At 43.0% G+C, this 17,835-nt stretch overlaps 1 protein-coding gene across 1 annotated transcript in view; it reads left to right on the top strand.

The window, feature by feature from the left end:
- Positions 1–17,835, top strand: part of DDR2 (discoidin domain receptor tyrosine kinase 2) — a 63,946-nt gene that overhangs the window by 26,390 nt on the left and 19,721 nt on the right. Inside the window, exons 7-11 of the mRNA XM_070939211.1 lie at positions 1,368–1,464; positions 7,511–7,694; positions 8,231–8,474; positions 12,126–12,188; positions 15,324–15,454. Of these exons, the coding sequence (XP_070795312.1) occupies positions 1,368–1,464; positions 7,511–7,694; positions 8,231–8,474; positions 12,126–12,188; positions 15,324–15,454 (719 nt within the window). The remainder of the gene's footprint in view (positions 1–1,367; positions 1,465–7,510; positions 7,695–8,230; positions 8,475–12,125; positions 12,189–15,323; positions 15,455–17,835) is intronic.

Raw genomic sequence — 17,835 nt, forward strand, 5'->3', positions numbered from 1 at the left:
GTGCACATGGGCACCGGAGGCCCAAACACCAGCTGAGGCACGCGCATAGCTGTAGGTGAGTTGGGTGACAGCTGACGTGCCCAGAAAGATGGCTCTGCATGCTACCTCGCGCATGTGTACCATAGGTTCGCCTTCACTGTACTGTAAAATGATGTCCATTTTTCATGTGATGTGTCTCTTAATCATTGATAACTAGAGTATTGACCGACACTAGGTTCTTGGGAGAGTTTTCCTCTTTTTTTTGCTATTAAGTGTCCTACAAGTGTTAATTGAATTGGTACAGGAAAAATACAAATTGAAGATTTTGTTCTAGAACATTGTAACATCACTACATCACTGTAGCAATATCTAGTCTATATTAATGTTTGATCATCATTGCAGTGATTGGTTGACATACTATTTTGTTAATGCCCAAATCCTAATTCTTTTATATTACTGGTAGTTCCAATGGTGGTTTGGCAATTGGGCTTCCTTGGTTTTTTTCTTTGAAAACATTTTGCTTCTCATCCAAGGAGTTTTTTCAGTGCTAAGGAAGTATGTGGAATGGAAACAATTTAAAAGGCAAAAAACAAATGTATTATCTTTGTGCAGAGGCTGGATTTATTAAATTATACAAAAAGAAAGAAGGTCCAGATAAATTTGAAATAAGATTTTGGAATTAATTATAAAGAATCCTTCCCATAGGAAAACTCAATATGATAAGATTTTAAAATTGGACACTAGAGATTATAATTAAAGGAGAAGAACACTTCACTTACAATTATAACATGAAGCAAAATATTTCAACTGGATATATTGAATATTTTTAAATTACACATTAATTGATAAGGTACTTATAATCTGTCTTGCATCTAACCTATATTTCATAACCAACCTATTTTTCCTTCCTCCCCCCCTCCAATTTTTTTTTGGGGGATTTGATTTATATATGCCGCCCTTCTCTAGAGACTCAGGTGGCTTACAATGCGTTAAGCAATAGCCTTCATACTTTTTGTATATTTTATAATTTAAACTTACATCAGTCCAGCCCCGTGATGGCACGCGAGCTGTCGCCCCAGTTCAGCTCTGCTGCGCATGTGCGCGCACCTCCTGCCAGCCAGCTGATCTTCGGGTCTCTGCTGCGCATGCATGGAGGCTGTGCGCACATGTATGGGGGGAGGGGCGCATGCAAGGGGGCCACACTCGCATTGCAATTGGGGGGGGCGCATGCGTGCTTTGGGCACTTGGTCTGGAAAAGGTTAGCCATAACTGGTCTAGCCATTCTCTGCATCTAAAGAAGTAAGCTGTAATTCACAAAGCTTATGCCTTTTAATAAAATGTTGGAAAAAAGAAACAACAAAAGTAACTCTACTTCTATTCCTCTACAGATGGGTTGGTTTCATATAACACTCCAGCAGGGCAACAATTAGTTCTACCCGATGGCAACATGATTTACTTGAATGATTCAATCTATGATGGTTATAGGTGAGTTCTCTATTCATATGTCCAATGAGGGAGAGAGAAAACTTTTAGACCATATTAATGTTTGAGCAAAATTGTCCAGTGTTTAAATGTGAAAAATAGAAGTAAAATATAAAATGTAACTACAGTATTTTACAGAAGGTTTTGGCTTTCTGGCACCTTCATATGATTTTGATGATTAGGGAGACATCTTGTGTTCAGTGCAACCATCCTTATTTCCAAATGTGCATTTTATGTAGGCTAAAACTCAGTTATTTGTAAAAAAAACAACAACTAAAAACTGCCATACTTATATACCATTATAAATCTGATAAATACAAAATATGCATTTGAAAAAAATGTTATGAGGTGACAGAAAGAGAAACAAAGAGATCTTACAATATTAATACAAATAATCCTTGCTTAATGGCTGTTTGTTTAGCAACCTCCCCAGTATTACTTATCACCCAGCTTTGAAGTTCTAATGGCTGCCCCCGCCCTGCAGTCATGTGATCTCATTTTGGCAACTGGCCTGCATTTATACCCATTTGCAGCATCCAGCAGTTATGTGACCATGATTTACAACATTTTTTTTTGCTGGAATAATTTTGGTTTCTGGCAAAAAAATACCCTTTCGGGGCAATAGGTTTGCTTAACTTACAGTACATGTTTAGTAAGTGACCACTGCAAAAAAAGGTCATAAAATCAGTCATGGTCACATAGTCACTCACTTAACAACTGGCATGACTTGTAACCATAATTCTGGGCTCAATTACAATCATAAATCAAGGATTACCTGTATATAGGAGTCACAAGGGGACATCAGGCTCTTTTGCAAATGCTATCTACAAGTGTCTATGAATCTCTAGGATGGTGGGAGTGGCCTCCAAAACCCTTTCTTCCATAAATTGCTTTTAAAATAAAAAAAGATAATCAGCCCTAGCTAAAAGAAATATTTTATTCTATTCCTATATCACTGTGATTAACTTGATAAATAATAAACCCCACTATCAATATCATTTATTACCATTGCTTAACAGATTTGTATAGACTTTTATATCAAAATTTACAAGATAAAAAGAAAATAAGAAAAAATCAAATACAATATAGGTGCCCGGGCTGCTCGACGCCCTCTCGGGGCTGGTGGTGGAATTTCCCAGACTTATTGTTCTGGGGGACTTCAATCTGCTGTCCCTGGGTGTGGCATCGGGTGTAGCTCGGGAGTTCATGGCTTCCATGGCAGCTATGGACCTGACCCAGATTATCCAGGGCCCGACTCATGGGGGGGGCACACACCCGATATGCTTTTTGTCTCGGAGCAGTGGTGAGATGAGTTCGGTGGGGGATCTCCTACTATTTATTCCCTGTCATGGACCGACCATTATCTCCTTTGGCTAGGCTTCCATTACGCCGCCCCTCCTCTCTGGGAGGCGGAACCGACCATCTGGTTCCGCCCCAGGCGCCTGATGGACCCTGAGAGGTTCCAGAAGGAGCTTGGGATGATCCCTCTCTCTCTCTCCCACGCCCAAGTCACGACCCTGGTAGAGGCCTGGGAAGAGGCTGCTACCGGGGCTCTGGACTGGGTCGTTCCTTTGCGGCCTCTGACTTGTCACAGATCCCGGCCGGCTCCCTGGTTTACCGAGGAGCTCCGGGAGATGAAGCGGCGTAGACAAGGCCTAGAGAGCTATTGGAGAGCGGGCCATTCCGAATCCGACCAATTTCAATTAAGGTTGACCACACAGGCCTACCTGGTGGAGCTGGCGGCAGCAAAGCGCCGCTACTTCACCGATGTCATCGCGTCTGCAGAGAATCGCCCAGCTGCCCTGTTCAGGGTGTCCCGCTCCCTCTTAAATCAGAGGGTGAGGGAAGATCCTTTACAGGGACGAGCCGAGGAGTTTGGTCAGCACCTGTCGGACAAAATCGCTCGGATTCGGGATGGCTTGGACTCTGACTGGACAGAGTCAGACGGGGGTGAGACAGCGGGTCCTGTGTTTTGGGAAGAGTTTGATTCTGTTACCCCAGAGGAAGTGGACAGGATCATGGGGAAGCTGAGTGCGACCACCTGTGTGTTGGACCTATGTTCCTCCTGGCTGTTTATTTGGCCCGGGAGGTGACACGAGGCTGGATCCAGGCGGTGATAGCGGCTTCTTTGAGGGAGGGAAACTTCCCGACTGCCTTAAAGGAGGCGGTGGTGAGGCCCCTCCTCAAGAAGCCAGCCTTGGACCCAGCTGTATTAAATCATTTTCGTCCAGTCTCCAACCTTCGCTTTTTAGCGAAGGTTGTTGAGAATGTGGTTGCACGTCAGCTCCCGCTGGTCCTGGATGAAGCGGACCCGTGCCAATCGGGTTTCAGGCCTGGATACAGCACGGAGACGGCATTGGTCACACTGGTGGATGATCTCTGGAGGGCCCGGGACAGAGGTCTTTCCTCTGTTCTGGTCCTTCTGGATCTTATGGCGGCATTTGATACCGTCGACCACGGTATCTTGCTGCATCGCCTCAAGAGGTTGGGAGTGGGAGGCACTGTTTTACGGTGGTTCTCCTCCTACCTCTCAGGTCGAACGCAAGCGGTGTTGGCGGGGGGGCAGAGATCGACTTTGAGGCCCCTCACCTGTGGGGTGCCTCAGGGGTCAGTTCTCTCACCTCTCCTGTTCAACATCTATATGAAACCGCTAAGGGAGATCATCCGTGGCTTTGGGGTGAGGTATCATCAGTACACTGATGATACTCAGCTTTATATTTCCACCCCGAACCAACCCAGTGATGCCCTCGATGTGATGGCCCGGTGCCTGGAAGCGGTACGGGTCTGGATGGGCAGAAACAAATTGCAACTCAACCCAGCCAAGACCGAGTGGCTGTGGGTACCGGCATCTCGGTTCAGGGGAGAGGTGCCATCGCTGACTGTAGGGGGTGAAGTTTTGCCCCCTATAGACAGGGTGCGCAACTTGGGCGTCCTTCTGGATTCATGGTTGAGCTTAGAAGACCAGATAACGACCGTGACCAGGGGGGCATTTGCCCAGATACGTCTGGTGGGCCAGTTGCGTCCCTACTTGGACCGAGATGCCCTACGCACAGTTACTCATGCGCTGGTCACCTTGCAGATTGACTACTGCAATGCTCTCTACATGGGGCTGCCCTTGAGGACCACTCGGAGGCTTCAGCTGGTGCAAAATGCAGCCGCGTGGGTTGTGATGGGAGAATCCCGATACTCCCATGTTACACCCCTCCTGCGCAGTTTGCATTGGCTACCGGTTGCCCTCCGGGTGAGATTCAAGGTGCTGGTGTTGACCTATAAAGCCGTACATGGCTTAGGACCAAGATATTTGGTGGACCACCTACAGCCAGCAACAACATCCCATCGCCCGGTTCGCGCCCATAGAGAGGGCTTACTCAGGGTGCTGTCGGTGGCAGCTGGCAGCCCCCAGGAGTAGATCCTTCTCGGTTGGGGCGCCCACCCTCTGGAATCAACTCCCCTTGGAGCTCCGACTAGCGCCCGACCTTCGCACCTTCTGCCGGGAATTAAAAACCTGGCTTTTCAAATCCCTTGACCTGGTCTGATGATGGGGTTTTAAAGGTTTTAATGGGTTAATTTTAAATTTTTTAGATTTTAGTCTTTATTTTTATTGTGGCTTGTGTTTTATTGTTGTGAGCCGCCCTGAGTCCATTGTGAGATAGAGCGGCATATAAGCCGAATAAATAAGCTGAATAAATAAATAAAATAAATACTGAAATGCTAAGAAAACAACTAAAAAACTTTTAAAGACTTCAAAACCAGAGTTCCCTGTCTTCCTACATCTTGTGGTTCTCCTTGTTGCACCATATCCAACTCTCTTGCAGCTGCCAAAGAAAACGTCACTCAGCACATATTCTTCATACATTTGCAAGACTGCATCAGCATCTCTCTCACTTGGACATTACCAGTAGTGGGTTTCAAATCCCGTTGGCACCGGTTTGCTCGCAGGCGCATGTGCACTCGTGTGCATGTGCACATTGCTTCTGTGCATGCGCAGAGATGTCCAGGTGGGTGAGTGGAACCTCCCGCTGCCACTGCTACCAGTTCGCCCGATCTGGGAAGAACTGGTAGCAACCCACCACTGGACATTACCATATTTCTACTAATGTCTGGGGAAACAGCTCACTTTGTAGCATTTCCCACCTATTTTACCTTGAGCATCCAGGAAATATGAAAAGGCTTCATATCAGTGTTCAATACCATAACATCGCTCAAACAGTTTGTTGTTATAACTTGAGCTTGATGACTGGGAGGCCTCGCTCAATTTTTTTCTAGTGGATTTTCAGTCATAGGTTTTTCTGAGAATTGAACTTCCCTGTCAGAAATAATCATTTGGGGAGCTCCATGGAGATGGTAGATATGAACCAGGAACATTTTTGCTAATGCCTTAGCTGTTGGGATTCTTGGGCAGGGGATAAAATGGACCTGTTTGGAGAATGGGTCTCTTATTACCTAAATCAGTGGTCCCCAACCCCCGGTCCGCGGACTGGTGCCGGGCCGTGGAGTACCTGGCACCGGGCCGCACAGCGGCCGGGGGACATGAACGCTGCAGCGCAAAGGCTCCTGGGCCGTGCGCAAAAGCTCCTGGGCCGTGCGCAAAAGCTCCTGGGCCGTGCGCAAAGGCTCCAGGGAAGAGAGCCCCGCGCAGGTACGCACGTGTGGCCCAAAGCCCCCACCCCTGCGCGCGCTCAGCGGGCCACGGTAAAATTATCAAAGGCTGATTGGTCCGCGGCGATAAAAAGGTTGGGGACCACTGACCTAAATGACTGTATTTCCAGTGCTTTCAGGCAGTTCGACAATGAAGTCCATAGAGATCTCTCTCCAGGGTGCTGAAGGCTCAGCTATGACCTGCAAAAGTCCGGGGAATTTTCCTTGCCATCTTTTAGCTGCAGCACAAACAGGGCAGCTGGCCACATAGCTTTCTATGTCCTTTTTCAGGGATGGCCACCAAAACTGTCTTTTGATGAGGTGCAGAGTTTTTACAAACCCAAAATGTCCTGCTAGTCTGGAACCGTGGCATCTTTTCATAAGGTCCAGGCATTGGGTTGTGGAACATACAGTTTTCCTCCTTCCCAAGCTAAGTCATTTTTAATCAAGCAGTTGTTTTTATGGGTTTTGAACCATTCATCATCGCAAAGGGCTTTCTTGAATGCCTGGATGGTGGCATTGTCAGTGGGCTAGTCTTGTAGTACCTTATCATGCTGCTTTTGATCTGCAGATGCTAATGGTGCCTGCGGTGGATTAATAAAATATCCCAGAGCTCCTTAGCCTTCAGGAAACATTCAATTTTTGCAGCCCAAATAATAAAATTTTTCAAGGAGGCAGACAGCTCTCCTTGAAATCAACAGCCATCCTGCAAGCCTTCTCAGCCTTGTTCTCTTTTACTTATAACACAGGCTGTCCCCCAGCTTCATTACAAGTTCAGTCTTACTGTGTATTTGGACTGCTTGGGCCCATAACCTTTCAGAGTCTGTAGCTATCCAACCAATGCACAAATAAATAATTCAGCAGGATTCATTTATAGAAGAAATGTATATTGTATTTATATACAATAATATAAAACATGATGCATGCATACAATGAACAATGCAGCTCTTGCAAACTGGTAGAAAGAAGAAGTAGCAAGAACAAGGACAAGAAGTAGAAGCAAGGAACAGAACACTCAATCAAAGACAAACAAACAGTTAAGCACAGAACAGTTAAGCTAAGCCACGCCCAGGCTCTGAGCCATCTGACATGGCTCACAACAAATCCTGTGTCTCAGTCACCAAATGGTTCCCATTGGCTGACTTGTTGTTATGGCTATTCCAGTTCATAAATTCTTATACACTGACAGCTTTTTGGCTCCCTGTCTTTAATTAAATGGACTTTCCACTAAGGATTCCATGTTTCAGCTTCTGCTTCTGCAAAATCAGCCTACCACTCCATCCCATTTTAATTGTGTTTGGAAAAAATCCCCTTTTGCTACCAGTTTTGGACAAACTGATTTTGTTGAAATTCAGTAAGGAAATGCTAATCTTGTCCTCTTTTTTTCCCCTTCTCATATGTCTGCCATCAGCATGACAGAAGGATTAGGACAGCTAACAGATGGGGTTTCTGGCTTGGATGATTTCAGCCAGAGCCATGAATATCATGTATGGCCTGGTTATGACTATGTTGGTTGGAGCAATGAGAGCACCACAAATGGACATGTGGAAATCACCTTTGAATTTGACCGAATCAGAAATTTCACCACCATGAAGGTTAGTTGTCAAAATTGAAGCTGCATTCAGAATTCCTTTCAGGTTGCCAACCACATACTATTTAGAGTATATGGAGAGTTGAGGGATCCTCTCTATCCAAAAATAGTACCTATCTTTTTCATTAACTTCTTATCCCTGTATAGTGAATTTTGTTTATGTGCAGTTAAAAGAAATGAAAACAAATGAAAACAGAAAATTATGAATTTGTTCACCCTGGCGACATTCCTGTGAATTCAGAATATCCCATGAATCATTGGCATATTAGTGTGTTCACATAAGCATGAATACCAAGCTGAAATATAGATGAATTGAAACCCTTGAGTTATATAAATTTGCTTTCCTAATTTGCAATTTCACAGACAGGCTGACTCTCAACTGGAAAGTAGGGACATACCGTAGTATTCCGGCATATCTTATATTATAGCTGCATATGAAGCAGCCATACTTGTAAAAAAATGGAAACAGTTGGGACACATCATGGTTTCAGAGGTAAATAAACATGACCAGTTTATAGAACATCTATCTCTATTACGCAGGTTCACTGCAACAATATGTTTGCCAAAGGAGTAAAGATTTTCAAGGAGGTGCAGTGTTACTTCCGCTCTGATGCAAATGAATGGGAACCAAACACCGTCTCCTCGTTACTGGTACTAGATGATGTCAATCCCAGTGCTCGCTTTGTTACAGTACCCCTTTTCCATCGGATGGCTAATGCCATCAAATGCCAGTTCTACTTTGCTGATACCTGGATGATGTTCAGTGAGATTACTTTCCAGTCAGGTATGATGGGAATTCAGGATGTTAAAAAAGGGGCAGAGATAGCCTCATCTAAAATGTTACTTATAAATAAATTCTGGAGATAAAGTTACAGATTATTTATTTATCAAATTTCTATACCATCACCTACATGATTCTGGGTGGTTCACAAACAACAATGGTGGATTTTATATTGGATTTTATGGATTAGGGCTTGCTGCAATGCTACTACTTAATGCCTTGCCAGCAGAATTCTCCCTCACCCCCGAGATCTTTGGCCCTCTCAAGGAGTCAAAATAGAAAAATATTTTAGTAAATAATATAGACTTAAACAGTTTTTCCTTTTGAGTTGTACAAAGAATTTGCTGAACTAGGCATTCCAATGCATACAGGTCAGGCTGACATGTCTCACACATGCTAGGCTTCCATAGATAGCAGTCACTGTTTTTATCAATGTTGATAGGAGATTTACTATATTGCTTAATTCCCACAGGCTCTGAGCAGTTGGAAAAACAAAGCCATAACAGAGGGTTTAAAAAAAATAGTTCCACAAAACATTCCCAATCAGCATACTGTAACAGTACCATCCATAAAGGTAGACTAAACTTTCACTTCCCCACATGTTTTCATGAGCAGTCTTTACAGTTCAATAAGATGAAGCTGGAGTGGATATCTGGAAGTAAGCTGTTGCATAGAAAGGAGGCCATCACTGAGAAGGCTCACTTTGGGGGGTCTCTATAGATGGCGTTACCTCAGAGGAGGAAAACCTTATCAAACCTTCTCTTCCCAATTATGTAACTTTAGATCTCTTACCTAGACAGACCCAAAAATGAACATTGGAACACAAGTCTCCCTTCCCAGTTATAGCCCCACCTTTTAGGGGAGTGTTAGACAAATGCTAAAGCATGAGAGAACACAGCTCAAGCTTTCAGCCTCGTATTTCTTCTTCGGTCTGAGATTTTAAATAGTAGGAATAAGAGCAAGACTCATTAGTGTTATAGGAGAAATGACGGAACTAGGCCAAGCTCTTCAATGCAGGAAAGAATTTATTGCGCAAGGTTCAAACAGTCCAAAGACAGCAAAGGGTCTGAACAATGATGGCTGCTTTTGGCCAGATATTTATACAGTATAAAGACAAAGTTATTACAAAGAGTGAGACATTTCACACGTAGAAGTTACCCTTTAATCTATCTCTAGGAAAGACATAACAGCCCTTTTCCCACAGGCTCAGGTTCTCAGCTCCGGAGCTCAAGACATAATAAAAGAGGAGATAAGGGGCTCAAAGGCACCTCAAGAGCAGTAAAGAGGACAGTAAGGGAAGCAGTATTTCTTTTCTAAGATATACATGACATGTGGGGTGTAATAAACATTAAACAACAGGATGTATCTGTTTAGGGTCAGTTTGCCCTTTTACAATTCTGTACCTACGTCAAATACCTTTTGTCATCTCAGCACCTTGGCACGGAAGAGGCACTTCTGTCTTGACCAAAGATTTGGATTTCTAATATTTGAGTTTTATCCCAATATCGAATCTTAGCCTGGCTCATTAGGGTGACAAGCAGCTCCAATGTTCATGATGAAATTCTCCTAACATTCTGAATAATGAGTTAAAATTGCACCATGAAAATGTGGCCATTTTGCTGACAAATTTTGGTCAGTTCTCTTGGGATATTTTGGGTGGGCTACAGAATTGCATGCAGTCTGTGGATCAAAAGTTCACCATCTTTATTAGACTGTTGATAGTAAGCAACAGATGTGGGTAAATAATTGTCATACTTAGCAAAATAAGTAACAGAGATTGCCTAGATGCTGTTTGTTATTAATATTATTAAAATAATTTATTTGCTTCTTCATAAATGTAATAGTTTCTTTTTAGTGTAATGTTATAGAAAATATTAAATTAATATGATAGAAAATATTTGACACACATTTTTTAGTTTAAAGTCCAGCATAAATCTCTTCAGTGTAATAAAGTTTATATAGTGGGACTACTGTGTTGTGAATAAAAACACAATGAGATGATTCTGTTTTAGACTGCAACTAAAGCAAATTACATTCTAAAGTTCTTAGATTAAGGCATTTAAAGAAAATCTATTGGGAAAGGAACCTTTCCCCCTTTTTGGAAAAGAAAAGAATCTTCCACTGAAAAAAACCTTAATCCAACCTTCCTTCCTTCCTTCCTTCCTGCCTGCCTGCCTGCCTGCCTGCCTGCCTGCCTTGCCTTGCCTTGCCTTGCCTTGCCTTGCCTTGCCTTGCCTTGCCTTGCCTTGCCTTGCCTTGCCTTGCCTTGCCTTGATGATCACAAATATCAAAAAAATCTAAGGCAGTTGTTGTTTTTTAGTTTTGCAAGAGATCTGTTATGTCCATGCAGGTGTGAGCAGAGACTTTTCTTCTGCCATGCAGGTGCGGGACATATTTTAAAGTTATTGGTTAAAGGCTGATAGTTTTCCTTTAAAAGGGACTATCAGCCAGAAGTTGCATGTTGGTTTTACTGAGTCATTATCTGCAATAAACATTGCTGTTGGGAGTTTGGCTTCTCATCTGTATTCCTACTCCCACACATTCCAAGATCCTTTGTTAATTCACACCAGGCTTTGAACTGGAAATCACTGTATTTCAATTATATTGCCCCCCCCCCTCTATTCCTTTGGCTCATTGGTGATGGGCTCAGATAAATGCCTCATAGGCTGTGACCAGGTTGCACACTGCAAGTTATACTCTTTAGGTCTATTTGTTTATAGCAGTGCAAAGTATGTGCAGTGATGGTCTGCCCACTGCCTCTGCCCTGTATGCATTTGTTGTAAAATCTAAATAGGAGAGCTTTGACACCTATATTTCTCTACGAAGGGAGAATCATCCAATTGGTGAGGCATTCCTCCTACCAGCTATGTATCTTTGATTATTTTCCATTGCATCTGTTCCTGGAGAAGTCAAACCTAGATGTGACCAGTCATTACTTTGGTACTTCTGAATGGTTAACCATAATTTACTTTATGTGAGATATCCTAGGTTCATTATAAATTTGTATGGATTATATTTGAAATCAGTTTGCTAGATTTATTTTATTTGTGATTACATATTCTTGTCAGTTGGCAAATACTTAGAAAAGTGGGATGTCCTTTCTTGTCCCTGAAGAAAATATTAGATTTATATCCAGTGCACTTATACCTTTATGCATTGTTTTTCTAACAAGCATATCCATTGCAAATGCAAATGCAGTTTGAAACAGACAGCTTTGAATCTGATATCCAACATACTTGAGCTCATTCAAACGGGTTCATTGTTTTTAAAGCAAAAGTTTGCAATTGTCTCTACTATGCTATGAATATGAGTAATGGTTTGTGGGTTAGACAGCATCACCACCAGATGGATTCGTACGAGACTGACCAACCGCTCTCAACATGTAGTCCTTAATGGAACTGCATCTAAATGGAGAGAAATATGCAGTGGGGTACTCCAAGGCTCTGTTTTAGGCCCAGTACTCTTCAACATCTTCATCAATGGTTTACCTCCAGAAGTTGTGAATGCTCCAACACTGGAAGTTTTCAAGAAGATATTGAATAACTATTTGTCTGAAGTGGTGTAGGGTTTCCTGCCTAGGCAGGGGGTAGGACTAGAAGACCTCCAAGTTCCCTTCCAACTCTGTTATTCTGTTTCCTTTTTCCTTTTTCTTAGATACAGCTATGTACAACAATTCTGGAGCCCTTCCTGAGTCTTCAGTGACTCCCACTACCTATGGTATGTATATTGCTATGTTGTGGTCTCTAAGCAAATATTCATAAATGTATTTTTATTGAGCACCACAAAATTTGTATGTCTGTGTTTATATCAGGATCCCCTGATATAGCAGGATTCTTCTGGTAAGAGTGGATGCTATTGGAGGTGAAAGGGAATATTTTTCTAAATTGGTACTTTAAAATTTGATATGTCCTCCTTGGCAGCCCTTTTTCAGAAGCTCTCATAGCACTTTCTTAGTATATGGTATGCTATATGTTATGACAGGGACACGGCGGCTCAGTGGCTAAGACGCCGAGCTTGTCAATCAAAAGGTTGGCAGTTCAGCGGTTCGAATCCCTAGTGCTGCGTAACGGGGTGAGCTCCCGTTACTTGTCCCAGCTTCTGCCAACCTAGCAGCTCGAAACGGGTAGGTTCTACTTATCTTTACTACCAGTTTGTAATGGGATTGTGTGTGCAGATCACTGATGACAACATCCAGGGCGGGGCCTCCCACCAGTTTTACTACCAGTTCTTGTGAACCGGTCCGAACTGGGGGCAACCCACCACTGGTTCGAAAGCACGTAAAAAATCCAAGTAGAAAAATATAGGGACCACCTTTGGTGTGAAGGTAACAGCGTTCCATGTGCCTTTGGCATTTAGTCCTGCCGGCCACATGACCACAGAGACGTCTTCGGACAGCACTGGCTCTTCAGCTTTCAAACAGAGATGAGCATCGCTCCCTAGAGTCGGGAATGACTAGCACATATGTGTGAGGGGAACCTTTACCTTTACCTTTATGTTATGACTTGTGGTTATAACAATAAATTTACTTACTTACATTCCCAACATTCAATACCAGTCTCAAAAGTTGTTCACCTCTCTTTGTGTTAGCTTGAAATGTGCAACATCATGGGAAAAATAATTAGTTGTCCAGGCTATTTTTTCAATGATACTTAAGAGATATTCCTAGAATCAGTGTCATTGGGTATGAAGGTGCAATTATTTAATGTGCATGTTTGTGTACAAAACTAAATAGTAAAAGGATAATGTTTATAAAACCAGAAAAAAAGCTTAACAAAGAAAAAATAGAACAATGTCCATGTATTAAAGAAGTACAGATATGAAAACATACACATTTACAAGGTATTGTAGGGATTCTATTATCAAAAAAGGAACTTCTAAGTCCCATTGCTGGATTCCAACTTTAAGTCTTTGTCATTTAGGTTCTCAAAACCTTTTTCTTTACCACCTTCAGTCTTTCACTTCTATTTTGCTTCTGTTCTTTACTATTTCTGATGCCTTCAATAGTAACTCTCCACACCTCTGTAAGGAAATCCATCTTTCTCTTGAGAACCATTCCTGAAGTGAAAGGTTTATAGCCCTTAGACAGAGGTTTTCTATTACTGAGAGGTAAGTAAAATATCAAGTGCTTAACAAATTAAAGGTAAAGAGTCAACACAATATTATAGAGATAGTTTACAAATCTATTTCATTCAATTGTGTCATCATAAATTCCTAGGACTATGGAGAGACTAACTTTCTCCATACCCCCTCGGCCTGTCCCCAGCATGATAAATGATTTAACTGCTGAGAAAAGAATCTGAAACAAAATGGAGTAGGGTGGTTTATTGAATAAGCAATAATTATGGAGCAGTTTCAATTTGAAAGCAAAAAAGTGTTTCAGAGAGTATGTGGGCACATACATGTCCCTGTCAACCACAAGCATCTTTTCCCAGGACTGAAATTGAGAAGGACAGCCATGTGATTCTCATGCAGCTCCTTTATATACCTCCATTTTATTCCTGGAAGACAGAATTGTTCCAAAAAAATATTTAACAATACAGTAAAACATAGGCAACCCATAATTTTTTTTTTAAATTTAATAATAAAAGGTCTTTTTGGTGCCAATAGAATAGCAAAAGTTCAATCCTTGAGAGAAAGTCTTCCAGTGCTAAACTAAAACAGCAAAGCTTTTAACTGCAGTGATTGCTGCCATGTCTTCAATATCTAGTAGCCAAATAAAGGTGTCCAGACATTATCTTGGGAACCAGATTGGTGCAATATTTACAGCGTCAGGGTAGAAACTGGGAGATTGTGAATACTAGTCCTACCTTAAGCACAAACCAGTTGCATGACCTTGGGCCAGTCACTTTCTCTCAGGCCTAGGAAGGAGACGCTGGCAAACTACTTCTGAAAAACCTTGCCAAGTTGTCAAGTAGTCAAAAATTGACTCAAAGACACACACTTCCCCCTATTTATTTTTTTTTAATTTTAGGGCAATTTTATGCAGTAAAGCATTGTATGTCAACTGTCTTAGCCCCAATTGCTTCTGGATTTAAAAAATAAAAATAATACCTGAAATTATGCTTCAAACAATGAACATAAAAATGAACATTTTGAAAGATGCTGTTCTGTTTTTAGCTCATCACTAATACTAACACCCAGCACTGTGTTAGCATGCTTAGACTAGTTTAGTTATTAATAATTGAAAGTCTCTTTACGCTTGGAGGCTTGTCCAGCTGTTACTTATGTGATAGATTGGATACAGTAATAGTTATTTATTTAATTCAAAAATTCATATTAAAAAAACCTGTTATCATGGTAAGAGAAAATTGTATCTTTCTAGTTAATAAATGATTTATTGTATATTATTATTATGTGGTGGCGCAGCAGTTAGAATGCTGTATTCCAGGCAGTTTGAGTCCTACCAGGCTCAAGGTTGACTCAGCCTTCCATCCTTCCGAGGTCGGTAAAATGAGGAGCCAGATTGTTGGGAGCAACATGCTGACTCTATAAACCGCTTAGAAAGGGCTGTAAAGCACTGTGAAGTGGTATATAAGTCTAAGTGCTATTGCTATTATTTATTTAACTCATAATATAAATTGTATATCCATCCACCTTCCATGAAAGGGAAATGTTATCAATGACTGATGAGAAATTGCAATATTCTTATGATAGAAAGACTTACTTCAAAATAGACATCTGGATCCTGTTAACTGATACACATTTATTGCATTTTAAAATGTCTGGTAAACTACTAGTGGTAATTTGGAGGAAGAGAGGAATGGAATCCCAGAAGGGTTGGCAACTCCTGTCTTGTTTTCATCATTTCACCTAAAATGTATGATACACAATTATCCTTGTCTCTTCTAACAGATCCTACTCTCAAAGTAGATGATAGCAACACTCGCATCTTAATTGGCTGCTTAGTGGCAATCATCTTTATTCTTGTGGCTATCATTGTAATCATTCTCTGGAGGCAGTTTTGGCAGAAGATGTTAGAAAAGGTAAGATTACAGGCAGATGCTAGGAATGCCCATATCATAAATGAAGTGAATGTCTGGTTTAATGGCTAGAGCTCAATATGGATTAATATTATTGAAATTGGCTAATGAAATTAACTTCTGGTCTAAAGGTCATTAATAAAAATTGGGAAGTAAATTATTTATTTATTTATTATTTATTTATTTTATTTATTTATTAAATTTATATACCGCCCTATTCCTAAGGGACTCAGGGCGGTGAACAGCGAACGATAAAAATACATGTAATACAAACGTTAATAAAAACCAATTAAAATATACTAAACACTCTGGTCCTAGATAATTCAAGACATCCCAGTTTAAAATAAAATCAAAAAGCAATATAAAGGGAAAGTTAGGCCAGGCCGGCCTGCTGAAACAGGAATGTTTTGAGGGCACGGCGGAAAGTGCGCAGATCCGGAATCTTCTGTATCTCTGGGGGGAGCTCATTCCAGATGGTGGGTGCCCTCACAGAAAAGGCTCTCCCCCTGGGGGCCGCCAGTCGACACTGTTTGGCTGACGGCACCCTGAGAAGCCCCTTTCTATGGGAGCGTACTGGGCGGTGAGAGGCTATTGGTGGCAGAAGGCGGTCTCGTAAGTACCCCGGTCCTAAGCCATGGAGCGCTCTAAAGGTGGTAACTAAGACCTTGAAGCGCACCCGGAAGACCACAGGGAGCCAGTGCAGCTCGCGCAGGAGGGGAGCCACATGGGAGCGCCATGCTGCTCCCATAACTACCCGCGCAGCCGCATTCTGGACCAGCTGGAGCCTCCGGGTGCTCCTCAAGGGGAGCCCCATGTAGAGAGCATTACAGTAGTCCAGGTGTGAAGTGACGAGGGGCATGAGTGACCGTTTTTAACGAGTCCCGATCCAGAAAGGGACGCAACTGGCGAATCAGGCGAACCTGATAAAAAGACCTCCCGGCCACAGCCGTCAAGTGTTCTTCTAAAGACAGCCGTGAGTCCAAGAGGACGCCTAAGTTGCGAACCCTCTCCGTGGGGGGCAATGACTCATCCCCAATAGTCAGTGATGGCACCAACTGACTATATCGGGATGTCGGAAACCACAGCCACTCGGTCTTGGATGGGTTGAGCCTGAGTCTGTTCCTCCCCATCCAGATCCGTACAGCCTCCAGGCACTGGGACATCACTTTAAGGGCATCATTGGGGTGGTCCAGGGTGGAGATGTAAAGCTGAGTATCATCAGCATACTGATGATACTTCACCCCAAAACCACGGATGATCTCACCCAGCGGCTTCACATAAATGTTGAACAGAAGGGGTGAGAGAACCGACCCCTGTGGCACCCCACATACAAGGGGCCTCGGGGTTGACCTCTGCCCCCCTGTCAACACAGACTGCGACCGATCAGAGAGAAAGGAGGAGAACCACCGCAACACGGTGCCCCCCACCCCTAACTCTTCCAACCGGTGCAGCATGATACCATGGTCGATGGTATCAAAAGCTGCTGAGAGGTCTAATAGGACCAGGACAGAGGAACAACTCCTGTCCCAGGCCCTCCAGAGATCATCTACCAATGCGACCAATGCCGTTTCTGTGCTGTATCCAGGCCTGAAGCCCGACTGGAATGGATCTAGATAAGCCGATTCATCCAAGTACTGAGGAAGCTGTCGTGCTACCACACTCTCAACAACCTTCGCAACGAAGCGAAGGTTGGAGACTGGACGCTAATTAGCCAACACTGCTGGGTCCAGGGAAGACTTCTTGAGGAGAGGCCTCACCACTGCCTCCTTCAAGGCAGCAGGGAAGACACCCTCTCTCAAGGAAGCATTTATAATCCCCTGGAGCCAACCTCGTGTAACCTCCCGAGAGGCCAGCACCAGCCAGGAGGGACACGGGTCCAATAAACATGTGGCTGCGCTCAGTCTGCCCAGTATCTTGTCCACGTTTTCCGGAGTCACAGAATCAAACTCTTCCCAGGTAATATTCTCAAGACTTGCCTCCATCCTCCCTCCCGAATCTACCCAGTCAGAGTCCAAATTTTCCCGAATCTGAGCGATTTTGTCATACAGATATTGTACAAAGTCCTCGGCTCTACCCTCCAAGGGGTCCTCCCGCGCTTCCTGGTGGAGCAGGGAGCGGGTCACCCTAAACAGGGCAGCCGGGTGATTATCTGATGATGCAATAAGAGCGGAAAAATAGTTACACTTTGCCGCTTTTATTGCCACCAGGTAGGTCTTAATATGAGACCTTACCAGTGTTCGGTCAGATTCAGAACGGCTGGCCCTTAATATGCTCATGCATATTTTTTATGTACACGTAAGTTTCTCATGCACCCAAAGAATCTTGATATAATTGTGATTGATTGAGTCACTGATCAGTGATCCATGAAATCATACTGTATGTGA

This window comes from Pituophis catenifer, unplaced genomic scaffold (assembly GCF_029215685.1).
Source record: "Pituophis catenifer annectens isolate HBS135680 unplaced genomic scaffold, rPitCat1.0.hap2 SCAF_3, whole genome shotgun sequence".
Lineage (NCBI taxonomy): Eukaryota > Metazoa > Chordata > Lepidosauria > Squamata > Colubridae > Pituophis > Pituophis catenifer.